Raw genomic sequence first — 22041 nt, 5'->3', positions numbered from 1 at the left:
ATTATATATAAAAATGCCGTTTGACACGCATAATGAGTTTGTAAAATATTAGTATATATTTACGTTAAAAAGATATAGATATCAGATATGCATCTGATTATCAAATCAAAGTGGCTATCTTGTGCATGATTACATTATTTTGATAATAAATTATTATTTTTATTTATGAAAGTTAGTTTAGAATATTAATAAATTTATTTATAAATAAATAAAACTAATTTTATAATTAAAAAATAAAAATTATCATTCATATTTATAAAAATTTAAAAATAAATATACATATTAAAATCAACATTTTAATATTTTTATCATGAATACAAAATTAATTTTATTCTTTATTATAATTAAATTTATTAGCATTTTAAAGTTTTGTAGTTAAAAATGATAACTTTTTCTTATTTTAAAATTGAAAGATAAATAAAGCAATAATTAGTGAGAATATCCTAATAATATGATAATGACTTGCATTATATTGGAATAATCCTGTGTATTTACCACCAGCGAAAAGAAGATGCAATAATAAGGAGAAAATTTTTGTGGCACATTTTATACTTTCAAAATTTTGCAGGAATTTTCTTTTCCTACACCTGCAGTAATCAAGACGAAAAAATGAAAAAAAATAAATAAAAGATTTATATGATGAACATCTCAGACTCATCTTTTTATGAGGAGGCCAGGAAGAGATAGTTAGCTTTTACAACAACTGTACTTCTATTCACTTGTACATTATCCCTTTTCTTTTCATTTCTTTTTTCTTTTTCATTTTTTTCTTTTCTTAGTTATAGAAACCCTGAACTGATGGCACACCGGTGCCCTGGACCCAAGATCCCTTCAAGAATTGTGCGACAGTGAACTGGGCAGCTTCTTGCTTGTTGATGACATGATAGGTGGGCCAGTTAACCCTACCATCGGTCTTGGAACCAGGTCCAGTGTTTGCATACTCAGCATAGTAGAGTGTCTTAAGAGCGAAATCGCCGGCCCAAGGAAGCCATCCCTCCGGGTGAATGAGATCTCCGATGTCGGATTCCATGATTACTGTCCTGGAGTATTCCTTCCATGGCCTACCAAGGTAGTTCTTGAACTGGGCCTTGACAGGCACAAGTGAGTCATCAGCCTTGATGATGCATTTCTGGAGGACTATGCCGGTGGTCTGTTTTGGATCAACTCTGCCTTGTGCGGTTATGATGGTTTGTTGGTTGCCCATTGGCTTCCTAACAACCATGATACAGTTCTGGAAAACTGCTGCGGCGTCACCAAAGATGAAATCGATGGTGCCGGAAATGATGCAACTCCTGTAGAATTGCCTGTGGGTTTGGGCGTATAGTGTGTCTTGGTAACCCTCGAAGCGGCAGTTCACAAACACCACGCGGTCAGCTTGCACTCTCGCAGCCACAGCTTGGTGTCCTTCTGGCCCAGCTGTGTTCCTGAATCCCATCGACTTTCCAATAAATCCATCTCCTAGCACAGCTGCATGCATATACCGTACCATAACCATTAATAATTTTGACTTAAATAAATATCTCGGATTTGTTTTTTGCATTATTCGATCGCTCACTTACCAAATGGGGCAGTTAGGAAGGTCCTGGTACCGTCCCTAAAGTTTTTGTTGCCGGTGATGATGCTCTTCTGGGAACCTTCACCAAACAAGGTTACGTTCTGCATTTTCTGTGTTATTGTCACTGTCTCATCGTACACTCCTTCCTTAACAAAAATCACATACCTGCATTTTCATACATTGTGTGAACTATGAGTTCTGCTATATATAGATGGCGTAAACACAATAATGGAAAATATACACACCTTCCTTCGTATGTCTTAGGCATGGCAGCCAAAGCTTCAGAGATGGTTTTGAAGTCCCCGGAGCCATCCTTGGCGACGGTGACATTAGGTGTGGGCCTGTTATCGGCAGCCTTCAACATCCTCCTGTCCTTCTGGCTAAGCCAGTTAGGAAAGCCATCGCGTTTGTCCAGGAAATTGAGCGGCGACTGATGCTTCTCCTCGGCCAAACTCCGGAACGATGGCAAGGAGGAGAGGAAGTTACCAACCTTGGAAACAATGTTAAGTGTGTTGCTAACAAACTCCTTAGAGTCCTTGAAGAGGTTCTCAAGATCAGTCTTCAACTGTCCCTCAGGGAAACCGTCGATGCAAGTTTGTTGGTAACTGATGACAGCACTGAGCCAGCTGTTCAAATCAGGAGTACTGTTGGTGATGTTCCTCAAATCGATGTTGTCTCCGGATACTTGGTTCGTGATGGCCTCCAGGTCGATCTTGGCATCAGAGAAGATCTGCTTGCAATCTTCATAGGCGCCTTGCTCCTCCGGGGATTCGAAGTTGAGGGTTTCGGTTTTGGCGAAGGCAGCGTTAACTGCATCCTCTGCATATTTGGCGTAGTACTTGAGAATATCCTTGGGTTGCGACATGGAAGGGTCGTTCTTCAATGCATCTGACAGAGGTCCTTCACATTTGTCTTTGTACTCGGCACCATCGCAGACAAGTTCCACCATCTTCTCCGATTTTGCGATTGATGGTGGTGACGACGACGACGAGGAGTACGAAGATGATGATGGAGAATGCGACGATGGAGTGCTGTTGCTTTTGCTGTCATTTCCTGGCAATACCACGACGAAGACTGCGCCGATGATGCCTACAAGGACGATGGCGGCTACAACGCCCATGATGATCCTCTTCTTGAGTTTTGCCTTCTGCTCATTTCTTCGACGTTCCGAGATGACATCGAAATCTTGAAATGCCATTTTTATCTTTTGGGAGCTTCCTAAGGCAGAGGAACTTCTCTCTGCCTTAGCTAGGAGATCCAAAAAGAATGAACGGACCTTCAATTTTGGACTTGTGTGTTACGTGATTTGTATTTAAATGCGATTTGGTTTGCTTGAAGAGGAAAAGGTATTAGTGGTTGGGAGGTGTTTGAGGTTGGTTTTCTATTATGGGAAGGTAATTGTCGAGGGACAAAAATCCACGGCGGTTGACCATTGATAACACCTCTTGTTCTTCCATGTTCCACCCATTCTAACCTTATTTCCCGCCATGTTATGCTACTCTAAAGACAAACTTTGATTATGCTTCTCTCTTTTTTCCAAGGGTATAGTAGTGGCCAAAAATAGACATACAGGAACAAGTGAAGTGCATGCCATGCATATATGTGTTTGTAGGCTGCTTTTATTTCAAATATGGAAGTATTCTTATGTAAGCATACTCCATGTGGAAAAAAATCAATCACACAAAATATATAAATTAATTAATATATATAATATTTAATTTTATATATACATAATATTTTTATTCTTATATTTATAATAACTCTAAAAATGTTTGATAATTATTTGTAATAATATAAAAGAAAATTTATGGTATTTAACTTGCTTAAAAGATAAGAGAGATAAAAGTAGACTCCACCTTTTATTTTTATTTTTATATTAAATAATTAATAAGTTAAACACCATAAAACACACCTAATATAAAATAGAATTGTGTTATGTATGAATATGTGTAGATATCTATGTCTATATATATTTATAAAGGAGAAAAATTAGGGTCCAACAATTTTTTTATCAATGTTACTCAATATTTTGAGTTAAATATTAACTAAAAATAATAAATTTTATTAGTCATATAACCTTTTTATTATGAAATTCACTTGAAACAAACATTAAAACCACAAACTACTGTTATATTACATTTTATATGATCTCATTTTTTTATTGTAGGCTCGTTTTTAATATATTTTTTATTAATTAAACAACTCTTTTAGTTCTTTATTTATTTATTTTATATCCATACTCACTATAATAAATAAGGGTTTTTGCAATGGTCAAAAATCGTTGTCGTAGATCGAAAAATCGTTCCTAAAACTTTAGGCAACGTTTTGGCAATGATTTTTTATCTGTAGTATATGCGGTCGTTACCAATGTTCATAGACAACGGTTTTTCAGCTAAGGCAACAGCAACAAAAAAAATTGTTGCCAAAGATACTGGCATAGACAACGGTTTCAAAAAAAAATTTAAACAATGGTTTTAAACCGTTACTTGATAAGCAGCGGTTTTGAACCGTTCTCTTTCAACTTCCAACAGTTTAAAACCATAACTGGATAGACAACGATTTTAGATTGTTATAGTGTTATTATTCACATAGCCAACAGTTTTAAAGCATTACTGTTGGTGTCGTTTTTTGGCAATTGTTTTAATACCATTGCCAATTTATAGTCGTCTAAGACAACAGTTTTAAAGCATTGCCATTAGTATCGTTTTTGGCAACAGTTTTAAAACTATTGCCATTTTATAGTTGTCTAAGACATCGGTTTAAAATCGTTATTATTAGTGTCATTTTTTGGCAACTGTTTTAACACCACTATTTTTTGTAACTTTTGACAACTGTATTTTATAATATATATAATTCTTTATTTATAATAGTAATTTTCTCGTGAATAAAATTAATTTTAATTTTTTTAATTATTTAGTGTCAATAAATAATCTAAACTATTTGAATCAAGTTATTAAAAAAAATTGAACATTTCTCATCAAATTCAACTTATAAAAATTATTGTAAGATCCACAATCATATTATATTATCATTGCAAGATAACATAATACTAGTCTAGGTCATAACTACTTGTACTTATATCATCATCATTTTTCAAAATACCATAATACTATAGCCTAAGTCATGACAACCTTGAACTATATCATCTAATTTTGTAAAAAATATAATAACAAAACAGAGTTAAAATAACTAAGTAGCAAATAGATTTATCATCATGTCCACAAGTTCATGACTTTTACTCTGTAACATTTACTCTTAAAAATTTGACCTTAATCAAGTTCGATTTCCCCTTTAACATAGTTTTTCGGTAAACAAAAAAAAAATCAAATATAAAACTACACATCTTTAATACTAATAATATTTACTAAAAATAATTGAGAGATAGAAGACAAAAATATATATCATAATATTCTTTTATTTAGATATACAAAACAATTGAATCAACATTAACATAATCAACCATATTTAAGATATGAGAACATATAGAAATTTTAACAACAAATAATACCTCCTCAATATTAAAAACAACACAAAATTAGAACAGTATTTTCAAATAACCAATTACCAAATCAAAATCAGAATAGCACTATACCAAATCAATATTAAAATCAAAATAGCATTTCCAAATAACCAATTTCTAAATCAAAATCATACAGCATTATACTAAATTAATATAAAATTAAGTTTAAAATCAAAGCAAAACCAGAACAACATTTTTAGAGAATTAATTACCAAATCAAAATCATAACAATATTATAACAAATTAATATTAAAATTAAAACAAAATCAAAACAGCATTGACAAAGAATCATTACCCATTTTGTGTCTATATGGATTATGCAAAAACCTAAAAAATCATAAAATTCCTAGCTGCTTTAAGTATATGGCATTATATATTCAACTTGTGATGTGAACTATTACAATAATATACATGAAGCAAAACATCAAACAGATGGAGTGCAATTACTTTCATACCACTTTACATGAACAGAACGAACCACTACGAAGACTCCTCCACAACTAGGGTTGTCCATGGATCGGATCATATCCGTAGATTCGCGGTATTTATCCGCATTCGATCCGATAATTGCGGATATGATCTGATCCGCAGATTGATTGGATCGGATAGGATCCGATCCGCACCTATTAAGGATCGGATCGCGGATTTTTGTGCTGTATCCGTGCATCCAATTCGCGGATCCGCAGATCCACACAAAATAATTAAAAAATAAAAATATATATACGCTAGTTACTTTGTGTTGCAGCCACCTAACCTAACCCTAATCTCATTTTTACATTTTGCACTTCACGTCTTCACCCTTCGTCCTTTCCCTTCCTTGTTCCTTCCTTCACGGTGCTGAAATGTGAAAGCCTAAAACAAAGTGAAACCCAAATCTCCAGACCCCAATCTCACCCATTCACCCCCAATTTCTGAAACCGTTCACCCCGCCGTTCATCTCCTAACCCCCAATCTCTCATACTCTCACCTATTCTGCCGTTCACCCCGCCGTTCACCCCCTGACCCCCAATCTCTCATACTCTCACCTATTCTGCGGTTCACCCCGCCGTTCACCCCCGCCGTTCCTGCATGTGCTGGTCAGTTTTCTCGTCAATATTGACGATGATGTTCAGATCCTTGAGCAGGCTGTTATGGCGTTGAATCTTGGATCTGGATCTGGATAAAATCAAAGACGGCGAGCTCTAGTGGAAAACCTTGATGCTCAAGAACCAGAGCAACACTAGCAGTAGCTGCTTGGATTCTCTGGTGGGAAACCCCCAATCTTTCACCCCTAGGCCCTAATCGCTTCATCGTGTTCAGGACTTCAGGTAATTTTCATGAGTAACCTGCTAAATTGAAATGCTCTATTTCTCTGTTTTGTATTTGGACTTAATTTTTTTGACTTATTTTCAATACATAATAGTAACCTGTTGTAATTACCCTTATTGTTATTGTGTTTTTTAAAGAATTCTGCTCATGTTATTGTTTATATGAAATAAGCAGAAGCCACTTGGGATACTACCTATTAAAGCATTATCCGACAGAACCATAGATACAAGATTCTGTAGTTTGCTGTTAAGGAATGTTAGTGATCCAGAGAGGTTATTTCTGGACAAGTCAAGCTTCTGCAGCCAGCTCAAACCATTGAGTTCCGAAGGAATTTTGCCATTAAATTGATTTCCAAGCAAATTCAGGTATGTCAAGTTTGAAAAAGTACTCAATGATGAAGGGATTGAACTAGATAAACTGTTATTAGCCAAATAATGAATTCTGTGAGATGCTGGTATTCTATTCTATGTTTATATGATTTATGTAATTATGTGAGATGTTTCTTGTAGGATTGTGTTGCTTGAAATGGCTGATAAGCAAGCAGTTACAAATAATACAAGTGGATCTGAAGTAGGGAGCATTCCTACTCCACCAAATGTTGCTGCATCGACACCTTCTGAGTCAGCAAGGGGAGGGGAATCAGTGACTAATCCAGCCTCAAGTGATGCTCCTACTGCTGGGACAGAGACACAGACAGGCCAGCCAGGTAAACGAAAGGCTAACAGGCCCGTTTCTATTATTTGGGATCACTTTAAAAATAATGGGGAAGAAACTAAAGCTCAATGTAAACATTGCTTGAAATGGTTACAATGTCATAGTCGTAGGGATGGCACCTCTAATCTAAAAAAATGCATTGGAACTTGTGCGAAGAACCCAGATAATCATGTTGATAAAAAACAAAAAAATCCTTGTGTTCACAAATTCTAATTTAGATGAGCCACCAACATTGAAGGCAGTAGACTTTAACCAGGAACGGTGTAGGCTTTCACTTTGTAAGATGATAATAATTGATGAACTCCCGTTTAGGTTTGTAGAAAATACTGGATTTAGGGACTTTTGTGGTGAGATGCAACCTCAATTTAAAATCTCGAGTCGTCAGACAGTTGCTAAAGATTGTATGCAATTGTATATAGAGGAAAAGACCAAACTTAAATTTCTCTTGGAGTTGAACCATCAGATGATTTCCCTAACCACTAACACTTGGACATCTTTTTCAAAACATGAACTATATGTGTGTAACTGCTCATTACATTGATGATGGATGGACGTTGAATAAGAAAATATTGTCTTTTAACTTGATTGCTGATCATACTGGTGCTACCATAGGAAAAGCATTAGAGAAGTGCCTGAAAGATTGGGGTATTCGGAAGCTTTGTACTGTAACTGTAGATAATGCTAGTGCCAACTTTGTTGCTGTGAATGCTTTGGTTAAAATTATGCAAGAATGGAATGGTTGTACTATGTTGGGTGGAGAATTTATCCATCTGAGATGTGCTGCCCATATTTTGAACTTAATTGTTTGTGATGGTTTAAAAGATTTAAGCTCTTCTATTGCTAGGATTAGAACTTCTTGTAAGTTTGTGAAGTCCTCTCCATCTAGATTAGCAACCTTTAGGAGGTGCGCACTTGAGGCAAACATTACTAGTCGTCAAATGATTATTCTTGATGTGCCAACTAGGTGGAATTCTACTTATATGATGTTGGAAGTGGCTGAAAAGTTCGAAAAGGCATTTGCTCGTCTTGCGAGAGAAGATGCTCATTTTGAGAGATATGTTGACGATGAGGGGGCCTCCTAGTGATGAAAATTGGAGTAGAGCTCGTATTTTCATGCGGTTTTTGCAAATTTTCTATCATGCAACTCTTTCATTCTCTAGTTCTTTGAATGTCACTTCAAATACTTTTTTTCATTTATTGTGTAAGATATTATGCACTTTAAATAAATGGATTGTAAGTGATGATTTGGTGTTGCGTGAGATGGCATCAGCTATGAAAGCTAAGTTTGATAAGTATTGGGATGATTCTGATCACCGTTACTCTTCTTCTTCTTTCACTTCAAGTGACAAAGCCAATAAACCATCTTTAAATTATCTAGTGCTTGTTGCTATGTTCCTTGATCCCCGTTATAAGTTGGAATATATTCAGTTCACTTTGTCTGAGATGTATGGTGAAGGTGAAAAGTCCTTGGTGCACGAAATTGTGATCATCAATGGCGCCATCAACATGGTACGCACAATTGTAATCTCAACTCTTTATCACAACTTCGCACAACTAACCAGCAAGTGCAATGGGTCGTCCAAGTAATAAACCTTACGCGAGTAAGGGTCGATCCCACGGAGATTGTTAGTATGAAGCAAGCTATGGTCACCTTGTAAATCTTAGTCAGGCAGATTCAAATGGTTATGGATGATATATGAATAAAGCATAAAGATAGAGATACTTATGTAATTCATTGGTGAGAATTTCAGATAAGCGAATGTAGATGCTTTGTCCCTTCCGTCTCTCTGCTTTTCTACTGTCTTCATCCAATCCTTCTTACTCCTTTCCATGGCAAGCTGTATGTAGGGTTTCACCGTTGTCAGTGGCTACCTCCCATCCTCTCAGTGAAAATGTTCTACGCACCCTGTCACGGCACGGCTAATCATCTGTCGGTTCTCAATCAGGTTGGAATAGAATCCAGTGATTCTTTTGCGTCTATCACTAACACCCAGCCTTCAGGAGTTTGAAGCTCATCACAGTCATTCAATCATTGAATCTTACTCAGAATACCACAGACAAGGTTTAGACCTTCCGGATTCTCTTGAATGCTACCATCAATTCTAGCTTATACCACGAAGATTCCGATCAAGGGATCCAAGAGATAAACATTCAAGCCTTGTTTTCTTGTAGAACAGAAGTGGTTGTCAGGTACTCGTTCATAAGTGAGAATGATGATGAGTGTCACATAATCATCACATTCATCATGTTCTTGGGTGCAAATGAATATCTTAGAATAAGAATAAGCTTAATTGAATAGAAGAACAATAGTAATTGCATTAATACTTGAGGTACAGCAGAGCTCCACACCTTAATCTATGGTGTGTAGAAACTCCACCGTTGAAAATACATAAGAACAAGGTCTAGGCATGGCCGTGAGGCCAGCCCCCATGATCTAAGATAGCATAAGACTAAAGATAGCTACCAAGATAAGAATTCAATAGTAAAAGGTCCTATTTGTAGAGAACTAGTAGCCTAGGGTTTACAAGGATGAGTAAATGACATAAAAATCCACTTCCGGGCTCACTTGGTGTGTGCTTGGGCTGAGCATTGAAGCATTTTCATGTAGAGACTTCTCTTGGAGTTAAACGCCAGCTTTTGTGCCAGTTTGGGCGTTTAACTCCCATTCTTGTGCCAGTTCCGGCGTTTAACGCCGGGCAGTTTTGAGCTGATTTGGAACACCGGTTTGGGCCATCAAATCTCAGAAAAAGTATGAACTATTATATATTGCTGGAAAGCCCAGGATGTCTACTTTCCAACGCAGTTGAGAGCGCGCCAATTGGGCTTCTGTAGCTCCAGAAAATCTACTTGGAATGCAGGGAGGTCAGAATCCAACAGCATCTGCGGTCCTTTTCAGCCTCTGAATCAGATTTTTGCTCAGGTCCCTTAATTTCAGCCAGAAAATACCTGAAATCACAGAAAAACACACAAACTCATAGTAAAGTCCAGAAAAGTGAATTTTAACTAAAAACTAGTAAAAATATACTAAAAACTAACTAAAACATACTAAAAACATACTAAAAACAATGCCAAAAAGCGTATAAATTATCCGCTCATCAGTCCTCAAGGATCTTCAAAAAATTGAAGGATATTATTACAAAATTGTTTGAGCAATATACCATATGGAATCCTCGTCCCCCTGAAGATACTCAAGATACTAGCTTTTCTTTCAATACTACACCAAATTCTAGTTTAGACACGAGTGACATTGATAGCATTATGATTGAAGACCCTATGAGCAAGTGGAAACAAACACAAAGGATAAAGTTAAGTGAGCTCAAGAAGAATGAGATGGATAGGTATTTGGAAGATGAAGTGACAAAAATTTTTAGTGGATTTGATATATTGAGATGGTGGAGAGGAAAGACTCTGAGGTATCGAATTCTGTCTTGCATGGCTAGAGATATATTTGCCGTTCCTGTTTCTATTGTGGCGTCTGAGTCAGTTTTTAGCACCAGAGGTCGTGTCCTTGACCCTTATCATAGTGCTTTGAGTCCCACCACTGTAGAGGCTTTAATTTGTACTCAAAATTGGTTAAAACCTGCTAAGATTTTGGTTGAGCTTGATGAAGGAAATGCTGCGGTTGATTCAGGTATATAATAAATTGGTTCATTTATTTTTCGTCATTCTTTATTCTTTATTCTTTATTTTATCCCATTGGCTTTGACATATTTGGTTGTTTAATTGAATAGAATTTGCTGGAGTTACTAGTGCTGGAGATCCTGAAGTTCAAAGTCAATTACATCCTCTTGAACCATCTTAGGTATTATAAGTTTATAACTAAGTACTATAATAACTTAGACTATTTTTTTGTTCAATTTATTCTAACATGTTTCACTAATTTTTCAATATGTATTATTTTAATAGGAATACACGATTCATGGTTGCTGCTGATGTCTGCTGCTTGCTGATTTAAGAAGGGATGGATCAAGTTGTTTTATTTTTAAGTAGCAAGAAACTTCATTCTCAATGTATAATCTTGGATCAAGTTGTTTTATTTCTGCTGATGGTTGATAAGCATTTGCAGATTGTTTAGATTTTAGTGTGTTATAATGTTGCTGTTTTATTTTAAATGAGGCTTTTAGTATTTTAGTACTTGTTGTTTTCACTTATTGGAAGTGTTTGTTGGAATGTTTGTTATTATATTTACTTATTTGTTAGTTTGTATGTTTTAGTTAGTAGTTGTTAAACTTGTTATTTATGTATTATATTATTTTATTTTTGTTATTTAGAAAAAATTTGATTAAAATTATTTTAGGAACAGATAGATTTAAAAGTGTGAAAGAAACATTTTTTATTGAATTTTTTACTTAAAAAGATAATAAAAAAATGAGCTTAATCATGCGGATATTTCTGTAATCCGATCCGACACTAAAAAATGCGGATATTGTATCCGATCCGATCCAATAGGAATTGTGCGGATCGGATCGAATTTTCGACCATATCCGATCCGATCTGATCCGTGGACAGCCTTATCTACAAGTCCACAAGGACTAACTGAACTTGCCACCGCCGTAAAAGAGATTGCCAACTGCACTCCAACTTGTCCCTGGATCGGTGGTCTCTCAAGACGCCATCTGCTCTCGAAACGGCTAAGGTGAACGCTCTCTCTGCCTTTTTTTGGGGGGTCTTGGGCCGTCTCTGCCTTCAAGTGAAGCAACTGTTTATCTCTTAGGCCTAAAATTGGGCCAAAAAATCAACATTAAAGCAGAAACTATTCAAAGGACTAAAACAAACACAAAAGCAGAAACTCACACAACCCACAATCAGTTAGGGCAGTGAAGCAAAAGCAGCGAGGTAGAAGCAATGAAGCAGAAGTAGAACATGGGAGAAGCAACGAAGCAGAAGCAGAACAGGGGAGAAGCAAGGAGGCTGCGGAGAACGGAGAAGCAGCGACGCCGTGGAGAGGAGAGAGTCAGCGACTCCGGGAAGTGAAGGACGCAGCGACGACTTTAGGAAGGACGCAGCGACAATTTTGGGAAGAAGGAAGTAGTGACGATTTTGGAAAGAAGGACGGCGCATCGGGGGTGATGGCCTGGGTTGGTGAGCTGCGGTGCGATGATGGTCTGATGGCCTGGGTTGGTGTGGGTTAGAGTTACGTTGATGGTGGAGGGAGGAAGAAGAACGCGCTATGATTTCTTTTTTAAGAGATCAGTAGAGTCTTGGTTTTTGTTTTTGATTTTGAGTAGAGTCCGTGGTTATCTTAGAGAAAAAAATTTCAATAAAGATTTAATATTTATTTTAAAATTATTTTAAAATTATTTTTTATAATAATATTTATTATAAATATATTTTAAATTTATTTTTTCTAAAAATAATATTTGTTATATATTTATAACAAAAATATATAATATTTATTATAAATTTATTTTAATTTCATTTTTTAAATAATATTTGTTATATATTTATAATAATAGTTTTTTAGTATTTTATAAATTCAGTATTTATAGAAAAAATACTTTTAATTTATATGATTATTTAAAATTATTTTTATTGGTATTATTTAATTTGTATAATTATTTAAATACTACTAGAAAATTGTTGTTTGATAAACAATTGTTGTAATGGTTATAAAACCGTTCTTTAAAATAGTCAAAGAGAACGGCTTTATTTTGTTATTATAACGTAATGCAAAATTGAATTTCAACAGCAACATTGTAAAAATCACTATCTAAGACCATCTAATAGAACGGTTTTAAAGTGTAGCATTTTGGCAACTATTTTTATGCGTTTCTTTTGTACAATTATTTAAACAACAATAAAAAACCTTTGCTTAAAAACAAATCATAGTAACGGTTATAAAACCATTCTTTAAAATAGTCAAAGAGAACAATTTTAATTTGTTAGTATAAAATAATAAAAAGTTAAATTTAACAGTAACATTACAAAAAATCGTTGTCTACAACTATCTAAAAGAATAGTTTTAAGGCGTTGTAAAATTTTTGTTACTAAAGACCATATTTATTGTAATGACTCAATTTTAAAATTTAAAATTTAAAATTTATAATTTATAATTTAAAATTCACATTTAGGAATTAAAAAAAGTGTATTTGTCTTTCTTTTAATTTTCCCTCTTCTATTTACTAAATATGTAGCATAACAATGAAAATAAGATTAGTCTGCATAGTGCTCTACTTAATTATAACGGGACTATCAATCTATACTTAAAAAATGAAGATTATTTATTAAATTTTAATAGAACACGTTAAGAAATGAGAACTAAAAGTTTCGTCTTGAGTTGAATTGTTCATTTAGTTTGTATTGATAGACTAGGTCAGTATAAAGGACCAGTTCAACAGGTTGAGAATCTTAAAATAAAATGCTAATTTGTGTGTATTATGTAAAAAGAATGTTAATAATAAAAAGGTATGGTGTGTATGAATTACGGAAGTTGGTCAGATGTGAATTGCTTCTGATACTTTAAAAGATCATTTTGAGAGTTGGAGATCTATGCCTATAAAAAAAGAGTTGCGCAAGTATTGATTAATTGAGTTCTTCTCAATTACATGAAACATTAAGCTACGAAAAAATATGTCAAATAATGTCATATTTTAGAATAAGACAATAATGATGTCAAATGATGTCATATTTTAAAATAAGACAACAGTAGATTGTACGACCGAATTGTTATTGTGTGCTACGAAGTGGTGTATTATCATTTGATTTTTTTGTCTTTGTATACTTTACTTCAAGTGTTGAGCTCTTTCTTTAAATAAAAAAAAATTGAATTACTAATTTTGATAAAAATTAACCGAGTCGAATAATTATAATTTACTATTGTTGTTATAATAAATTAATTATTGATCAATTTAATAAATATTTTTAATAAAAATATTTAATAATAAAAAAATATTAATAAAAAATAATCAAAATTTATATTATTTGATATAATTAATTATTATAATATTTAATAAATACTAAATAAAATACTTTTGTGGCGAGCCAGATTTTTGTGACACGTAAACATCCTTAAAACAAAATGTTTTCAAACAACTTTATCTTAGTATCCTTCTTAATAATGGAAATATTAAGATGCCAAAGTAACAAATATATGGGCCTATGGGTAGTTCAGCAAGCATGAAGCATGTGAAGGGGTTATGACTTATGAGTTAGACTCCTCCTTATTACAAGTATGGAAGAGTGTCACTGTAACAGGAGAAGATCCACCATATGCATCGAACCACAGCAAAAACATTATTGTAGTATCTCTTACTCATTCGTGCATTACTTGTTCATGTATCCCTAGACAATGTAATAGGATATTAAATGCTTCTGCAGCAAAAGAAGTTCAAATCCCATCATCATACGGAAAAGAAGTAGAACCAAGCCAAGCATCACCTGCAATGAACTCCGAAACAGTGAAGTTATAAGCATCATTGTAATCCAACAAATGGAATCCTGGCCAATCAACACGGTTACGAGTGTCTGAACCACCCCCATAATTCTCATACTCTCCATAATACAGAGTCTCAAGCCCTTCAGTATCACCATCATTATTATTGTTCCACTTTGTCCATCCCAACGGGTCAATGAACTTATCAATGTACGACTCTATGTACAGAGTGCGAGAATACACCCTCCATGGCCTCCCAAGGTAACTCTTGACCATCGTCGAATTTGAACTCAAATCAGTGCTTGCTACAATTGAACTGTTCTGGATTGAGATCCCTGTGTCCTCATCAGGGCTACTTCGTGATTGCGCGGTGATAACCGTAAACTGGCCGGGTATTGGCATTAGTGAAACAATGTTGCAGCCTTGAAAGATCGCTGCCGCGTTTCCGAATATGAAGTCTATGGTGCCATATATGTCGCTTTCTCTGTAGAATTGTCTGAAGGAGTGAGTGTAGAGTGTGTCTTGATAGCCATAGATTGAACATCTGTAGAATGCAGTCAAGTCTGCATTAACTCTCAGTGCAACTGCTTGATGCTTCTCTGGCCCCGCTTTGTTCTCAATTGCTATGTCTCGAGCCAGAAAACCATCCCCAGACACAGCTGATCGATAAGACAGAGAGAGAGAGAGAGAGCGGGGAAAAAACAGGTGATGAGCTTAATCATTTTTTGTATCTCATAATTACTCAAATTTACAAAAAATTAAACAGATTAGTGAGATAACAAAGCCATATATAGTAGCCAGAGTGGACAAAATAAAAAAATCATAATAACTAATTCAGAACATTTTAAAGGCTAAGAAGTGGTTCACATTTCACAATCAATATAATGAATAGTATCATAAAGGGGTTTGTTTACCTAGAGTGGCAGATCTAAAAGTAGTCCAGCCATCAACAAAACTTCTGTTACCAGTGATGACAGTGGCATCTCTTCCATCTCCAAGCAAAACAATATTGGTCTTATGACTTGGAATCTCCACATTCTCCTCGTATAACCCTTCTTTCACATATATCACTGTCCTGTCAAAGCTATTACTTGGAGCAAAGTCAACAGCTTCATTGATAGTGCTAAAGTTCCCACTCCCATCTGCAGCCACAACAATCACTTCACTAGGATCATACCCTTCATCATCTGATTTTGAAAAAAACCACTTTGGAGTGCTCTTCTTCTGCTTCTTCTTCATATCAGGCTTACGAGGGAGCATTGAGAGAGTGTTGCTGACATATTTGAAAGTGTTGGTCACAGAATCCACAAGAGTTGGCTTAAGGGTACCAGAAGCTGACTCCATGCTTTCTAAACACGTTTCTTTGTTGGTTAACGCTGCACTAAGGTATGTTCTTGCATCAACCAAGTCCTTCGAGTTCTGCGAACGGATTGCGGATAGAGAGCGTTTCAGAGAAGACAATGTGAGTTTGTGGAGCTCCTTGCAGTCTTGAACTGCTCCTATTTTATTCTCTATGATGCTGTTTGAGTTTCCAGCATTGTTGAAAAGATCAGATAGCTTTGTGGCTTCTGATATAGCTACTTGGAGAGACTGAAGGAGGTTGTTGAGTATGCTTGGAGATATGGTTATAGAGATTGATAGCTTCAATGAGTTGAAGCAAACTTCAGGGTATGGTGTGGTTCTGCAAAAGGATTTCAATGCATTGAGGTTTTCTGCATTGGAGGGGTTGCTGATAGCACAAGCATTTGAGAAGAATAAGATTGTTGCTAAGAGAAAAAGGGAGGCTTTAGAAGACGTAGAAGAAGCCATGGAATGACATTAAGAAAAATGATGTTGTAAAGTAGTTTAAGAAAAATGATGTTGTAAGGTAGTTTACTTGTTGAGATCTCTTAAATAATACACTCGGGATACATTGGTTATTGGTTATTGGTTATTACAATCGAAAACAAGGAGGGACTAGCATCTTTATCTTCTTTTTTTTTCTTTTTTTATTTCATCGGTTCATCAAGCTTTATTATTCAAGAAGTGGGTCTCACTCCACTCTTTTCTACTTTTAGACAAGTTAAACAAAAATTATGTATGGACTAAAGAATACAGGTGCAGACTTGCAGTACTCATTTGACTATGGAAACTTGAAATTCAGCTTATTCTGGTGCATAGGCCATAGGGGGATGCATGATGCACAAAGTTTGATGACTGCCATGATAATTTTTCCTAGTTTTTGCTTTGGGTGGGTAACCTGTTTTGTCCATACTTGAAACATCAACTTTTTCATTATTGCCAAGATCTTGAGAAGCTGCGAAAGAGAAACTAAATTATGTGAACCAGAACCACTTGGTAAATTGCTTTGTGAAGGTGTATTTCAGCTTTTAGAAACATCTTCTTCTAGTATATACATTAAAATTAGTCATTAAAATTAACTATTAATATAAAATATATATTATAATATAAATAATATTTTTAATAATTAATTTTAGTGATTAATTTTAATATATAAATAATATTTTTTTTTCTAAAATACTAACGTCATCATGTCGGTGAAAGAGATCTATCTGAGACACACAGGCCACTTCTGCTTTGGCATATTTAGCTAACTGGCAGTGTAAATTTGGTCAATTTTTCGGTGTTTATAAATTAATATTTAATTTTTATTTAATTTATTTTTTATCATAAATTTTTAGATTTTAAAATTATTTATTTTTATATTTTTAAATTAAATATTAATTTTTAATTTTTTTAATAAATTAGATATAACTTTTAAGTTTCATAACAATAAACAATCACATAAAAATAATACAAGCTTTAATTTGTTCCACAAACATACTTATGTATTATAAAATAACTAAATAAAGAAGATAAAATAAAGATATATAAATGAAAGACTCTAGTATTAATATTTACTAATATTAATATCACCCTACCATAATAACTATGATTTATATATTAATACTATATTTATAATATGAAGAGAAAGAAAAATTTCGTAGAGAGAGAAGAGATGCTTTTTATTGATGTGTGTATTTGCCTGAGGCTTAGGGTCCTAGTTATATGCATACAGGAAGGTAACTTTTTCAATCTTATTAAATATATTCTCTCTTGAGAATGTGAGCTTCACATGGGATGGGCATCCACGTCCCATTTTTATCACAACACTCCCCCTTGAATGCCCATTTAACATTATTGCATTGTTAAAACCTTACTAAAAAAAATTCAATGAGAAAAAACTTTAGTGAAGAAAAAAGAGTACAATATCCTTTGTGATGGGAACTGCCTCATTAAAAATCTTGTCATCAAAAACCCAACGAAAAAAAAAATTGATCAAGGAAAAAAGAGTACGGTCTTCCCTTCTTGCCAACATCATTTAATGTCTTGAAATCGGCGCATCCCAATCTCATATACTAATCTTTCAAAGGAGGATTTTGAAAGTGATTTTGTAAATAAATCTGCCAGATTGTCACTTGAGCATATCTGTTGGATATCAATTGTCACTTGATTTTGTAGATCATGAGTGAAGAAGAATTTGGGAGAAATATGCTTTGTTCTATCACCTTTGATATATCCGCCTTTCAGTTGAGCAATGCATGCTGTATTATCTTCAAACAGGACAGTTGGAGCTATCTTATGATCAATCAGTCCACATGATGACAGAATATATTGAATCAGACTCCTCGGCCAAAAACACTCGCGACTAGCTTCATGAATCACCAGTATTTCAGCATGATTAGAGGAGGTTGCTACTATCGTCTGTTTCATGGACCTCCATGATATACCTGTACCACCATATGTGAACAGATATCCTGTTTGAGATCTTCCTTTGTGTGGATCAGACAAGTATCTGGCATTTGCATAGCCAACTAGTTGTGACTTGGATCTATAGGGATAAAACAATCCCATATCAACTGTTCCATGAAGATATAAAAAAATTTGTTTGATTCCACTCCAATGTCTTCTGGTTGGAGAGAAAATATATCTTGCTAGTAAATTCACTGCGAATGATATATCAGGTCGCGTATTATTAGCAAGATACATTAGCGCTCCAATGGCACTAAGATATGATACTTAAGGACCAAGAATATCTTCATTCTCTTCTTTAGAACGGAATTGATCATTTTCCACATCTAAAGATCTTACAATCATTGGGGTACTTAATGGATGTGACTTATCCATATAAAATCTTTTCAAGATCTTCTCTGTGTATGTCGCTTGATGAATAAAGATCCCATTTTTTGTATGCTCGATCTGCAGGCCGAGACAAAATTTAGCTCTTCCAAGATCTTTCATCTCAAACTCTTTTTTTAGAGTTTTTATAATTGTTGGAATCTCTTCAGGAGTTCCAATGATATTTAAATCATCAACGTACACAGCAATTATAATGAATCCAGATGTAGTTTTCTTTATGAAAAGGCAGATATCATCATTCTTGAATCCATTTTTGGCCAGATACTCAGTAAGACGATTATACCACAATCGTCTAGATTGCTTTAGGCCATATAAAGATCTTTACAATTTAACTAAGTATAACCCTTGCGAATATTCACTGGATAGTTTAGATATCTTTAGTCCTTCAGGGACTTTCATATAGATATCCCGATCTAATGAGCCATATAAATAGCTTGTTACCACATCCATTAAATCCATCTAAAATTTATGATATGCAGATAAACTGACCAAATAACGCAATGTTATCGCATCCACTACAGGGGAATACGTTTCTTCATAATCTATACCAGGCCTTTGTGAAAAACCTTGTGCCACAAGTCGGACTTTGTAGCGCACAACTTCATTTTTCTCATTTCGTTTTCTCACAAATACCCATCGGTATCCAATAGGTTTTACATCTTCAGGTGTACGGACTACAGGTTCAAAGACTTCATGTTTTGCAAGTGAGTCTAATTCATCCTTCATGCTTCTTTCCATTTTTGGCCAATCATTCCTTTGTCGACATTTTTCAACTGATGTTGGCTCAAGATCCTTACTTTCATGCATGATATTTAATGTCACATTATATGCAAATATTGCATTGACAATTGTCTTATTTTGGTCCCATTTCTCTCCTGTAAAGACATAATTTATCGAGATCTCATCATTTTCACAATTTTCAGGTACCTGAACGTCTTCTGGCGTTAAAATTATATTAGAAGTTTGGACAACTGCAGGTGTCTTTACTGTGTCTTTTTTAACAGGAATAGTATTTACCTATTTTCTCTTTCGAGAATTTTTTATCTTTGAAACCGACAGGCCTGCCATGCTTCTGGCGTGTATTTGTTTTAGTGGCTATTTGTCCTACTGGGACATCAATTCGAATTGGGGCATTTTTCGTCCTACCATGCTTCTGGCGTGAATTTGCTTCAGTGGCTACTTGTCCTATTGGGACATCAATTCGAATTGGGGCATTTTCCGCTGGTATATAAGATTTTGTTATCCTCTTTGTATCGGAAAATGCATCAGGCATTTCATTTGCTATTCTTTGCAAATGTATAATCTTTTAAACTTCTAGTTCACATTGCCCTGATCGAAGATCTAAATGCATCAACGATGATGCATTCCAATTAAGTTCCTTTTTAGGAAACTTATTCTCTCCCCCTAATGTTAGAAATTTTGATTCATCAAAATGACAATCCGCAAATCGGGCTTTAAATACATCTCCAATTTGTATTTCAAGATACCTCACTATAGAGGGAGAATCATATCCATCATATATCCCCAATTTTCTTTGGGGTCCTATTTTGGTGCGATTAGGTGGTGCAATGGGAACATATATCGCACACCCAAATATTCTTAAATGGGAAACATTTGGCTGCTGGCCAAAAGCTAATTGCATAGGAGAGAACTGATGGTAACTCGTTGGCCTCAAACGAATAAGTGCTGCGGCATGTAAAATAGCATGCCCCCAAACCAAGGTTGGGAGATTTGTTCTCATAAGCAAGGGTCTAGCAATTAATTGGAGGCGTTTAATAAGTGATTCTGCTAACCCATTTTGTGTGTGAACATAAGCTACTGGATGTTCAACACTTATTTCATTAGCCATACAATAAGCATCAAAAGCTTGGGAAGTAAATTCACCAGCATTATCAAGACGAATTGCTTTGATTAGATTTTCTGGAAATTGTGCTTTTAATCTAATAATTTGAGCTAGTAATCTCGCAAACGCCAGGTTGCGAGAAGATAATAAGCACACATGTGACCATCTTGAAGATGCGTCTATTAGAACCATAAAATATCTAAAAGATCCACATGGTGGATGAATGGGTCCACATATATCACCTTGAATCCTTTCTAGGAATTCAAGGGACTCAAATCCAACCTTTACTGGTGATGGCCTTAAAATTAACTTTCCCTGAGAACATGCAGCACAACAAAATTCACTAGTTTTAAGAATCTTCTGGTTCTTTAGTGAATGTCCATGAGAGTTTTCAATAATTCTCCTTCTCATGGTTGTTCCCGGATGACCCAATCTATCATGCCAAGTTATGAATTTATTTGGGCTAGTAAACTTCTGGTTTACAGTGGCATGTGATTCAATTGCACTAATTTTAGTATAATATAACCCAGATGAAAGTGAGGGTAACTTTTCTAATATAACTTTCTTATTTGAATCATGAGTTGTGATACATAAATACTCATGATTTCTCTCGTTCGTAGTCTCAATATGATATCCATCGGCAAATATCTTTAAAGCTCAACAAGTTTCTTCGAGACTTTGTAGACAATAGTGCATTATTTATTATAAATTTTGTTCCTCCAGGAAACAAAATTATAACTCTTTCGAAGCCTTCTATCACATTGTCTGAGCCAATAATAGTATTAATGATTTCTTCTTTTGGCACAAGATGGGTAAAATATATATTACTTTTAAGAATAGTGTGCGAACTTGCACTATCCGCAAGACAAATATCTTCAGAATATGTCATTGCCATTTTTCTTCAATAATAATAATAATAATAAAATGAGTAGAAGTACATGCACAGTAAAATTATTCACATGAATACTTAACAAACAAACACACATATATATATCAAACTATTCCATCATTGATCAAATAGCCAATATTTTCTTTAGAATCCTTAAAGAAATTAGATACATCATAATGAGTGGTGGAATTTTCATCATTTGAAACAAAATTTGTTTTCTTTCCTTTGTCATCCTTTTTTTAAGGATGCTTGATAAAGATCAACTAGGTACCTTGGGATATGACAGGTGCGTGACTAATGGTCTTTTCCACCACAACGGAAGTATTTATCCTCAATTAATCTATTTTGCCCATTGTTCATTTCTTTATCCCACTTCTGGTGAGATCCTTTCTTGTGAACATAATTCATTTTCCTTCCATATTTTTTCTTGTTACCAAAACCTTGCCATTTACCTCTTCTAGGGTTATGATTTGCCGCATTTGCTTCAGGAAATGGGGCGGCGCCAGCTGCGCGCACTTCATGATTTCTTAAGAGCAACTCATTGTTACGTTCAACAACAAAAAAGCAAAAAATTAACTCAGAATATTTTTAAATTCTTTTTCTCGATATTGCTATTGCAGGAGCACATTCGAGACATGGAAGATCGTGAAAAATTTCTCTA

The 22041-nt window shown here is 34.7% G+C and overlaps 2 protein-coding genes across 2 annotated transcripts; both read right to left on the bottom strand.

The window, feature by feature from the left end:
* Positions 1–520: 520 nt before the first annotated feature.
* LOC112696192 (putative pectinesterase/pectinesterase inhibitor 45) lies at positions 521–2848 on the bottom strand. Its single transcript, XM_025748817.3, has 3 exons — positions 1801–2848; positions 1560–1720; positions 521–1467 (listed from the first exon to the last, which is right to left on the bottom strand). The coding sequence occupies exons 1-3, from the start codon at positions 2751–2753 to the stop codon at positions 776–778; spliced, it is 1806 nt and encodes a 601-aa protein (XP_025604602.1). The 5' UTR covers positions 2754–2848; the 3' UTR covers positions 521–775.
* Positions 2849–14177: 11329 nt separating this feature from the next.
* On the bottom strand, positions 14178–16396 carry LOC112696185 (probable pectinesterase/pectinesterase inhibitor 12). The gene is made up of 2 exons (XM_025748809.2): positions 15384–16396; positions 14178–15128 (listed from the first exon to the last, which is right to left on the bottom strand). Exons 1-2 carry the CDS (start codon positions 16276–16278, stop codon positions 14425–14427), a joined length of 1599 nt encoding a protein of 532 aa, XP_025604594.1. The 5' UTR covers positions 16279–16396; the 3' UTR covers positions 14178–14424.
* Between the last annotated feature and the right edge of the window lie 5645 nt (positions 16397–22041).

Source organism: Arachis hypogaea, chromosome 1 (genome assembly GCF_003086295.3).
Source record: "Arachis hypogaea cultivar Tifrunner chromosome 1, arahy.Tifrunner.gnm2.J5K5, whole genome shotgun sequence".
In the NCBI taxonomy this organism is placed as follows: domain Eukaryota; kingdom Viridiplantae; phylum Streptophyta; class Magnoliopsida; order Fabales; family Fabaceae; genus Arachis; species Arachis hypogaea.
Note: the sequence above shows the minus strand (reverse complement) of the source record. Positions and strands in the feature narration are given on the sequence as shown.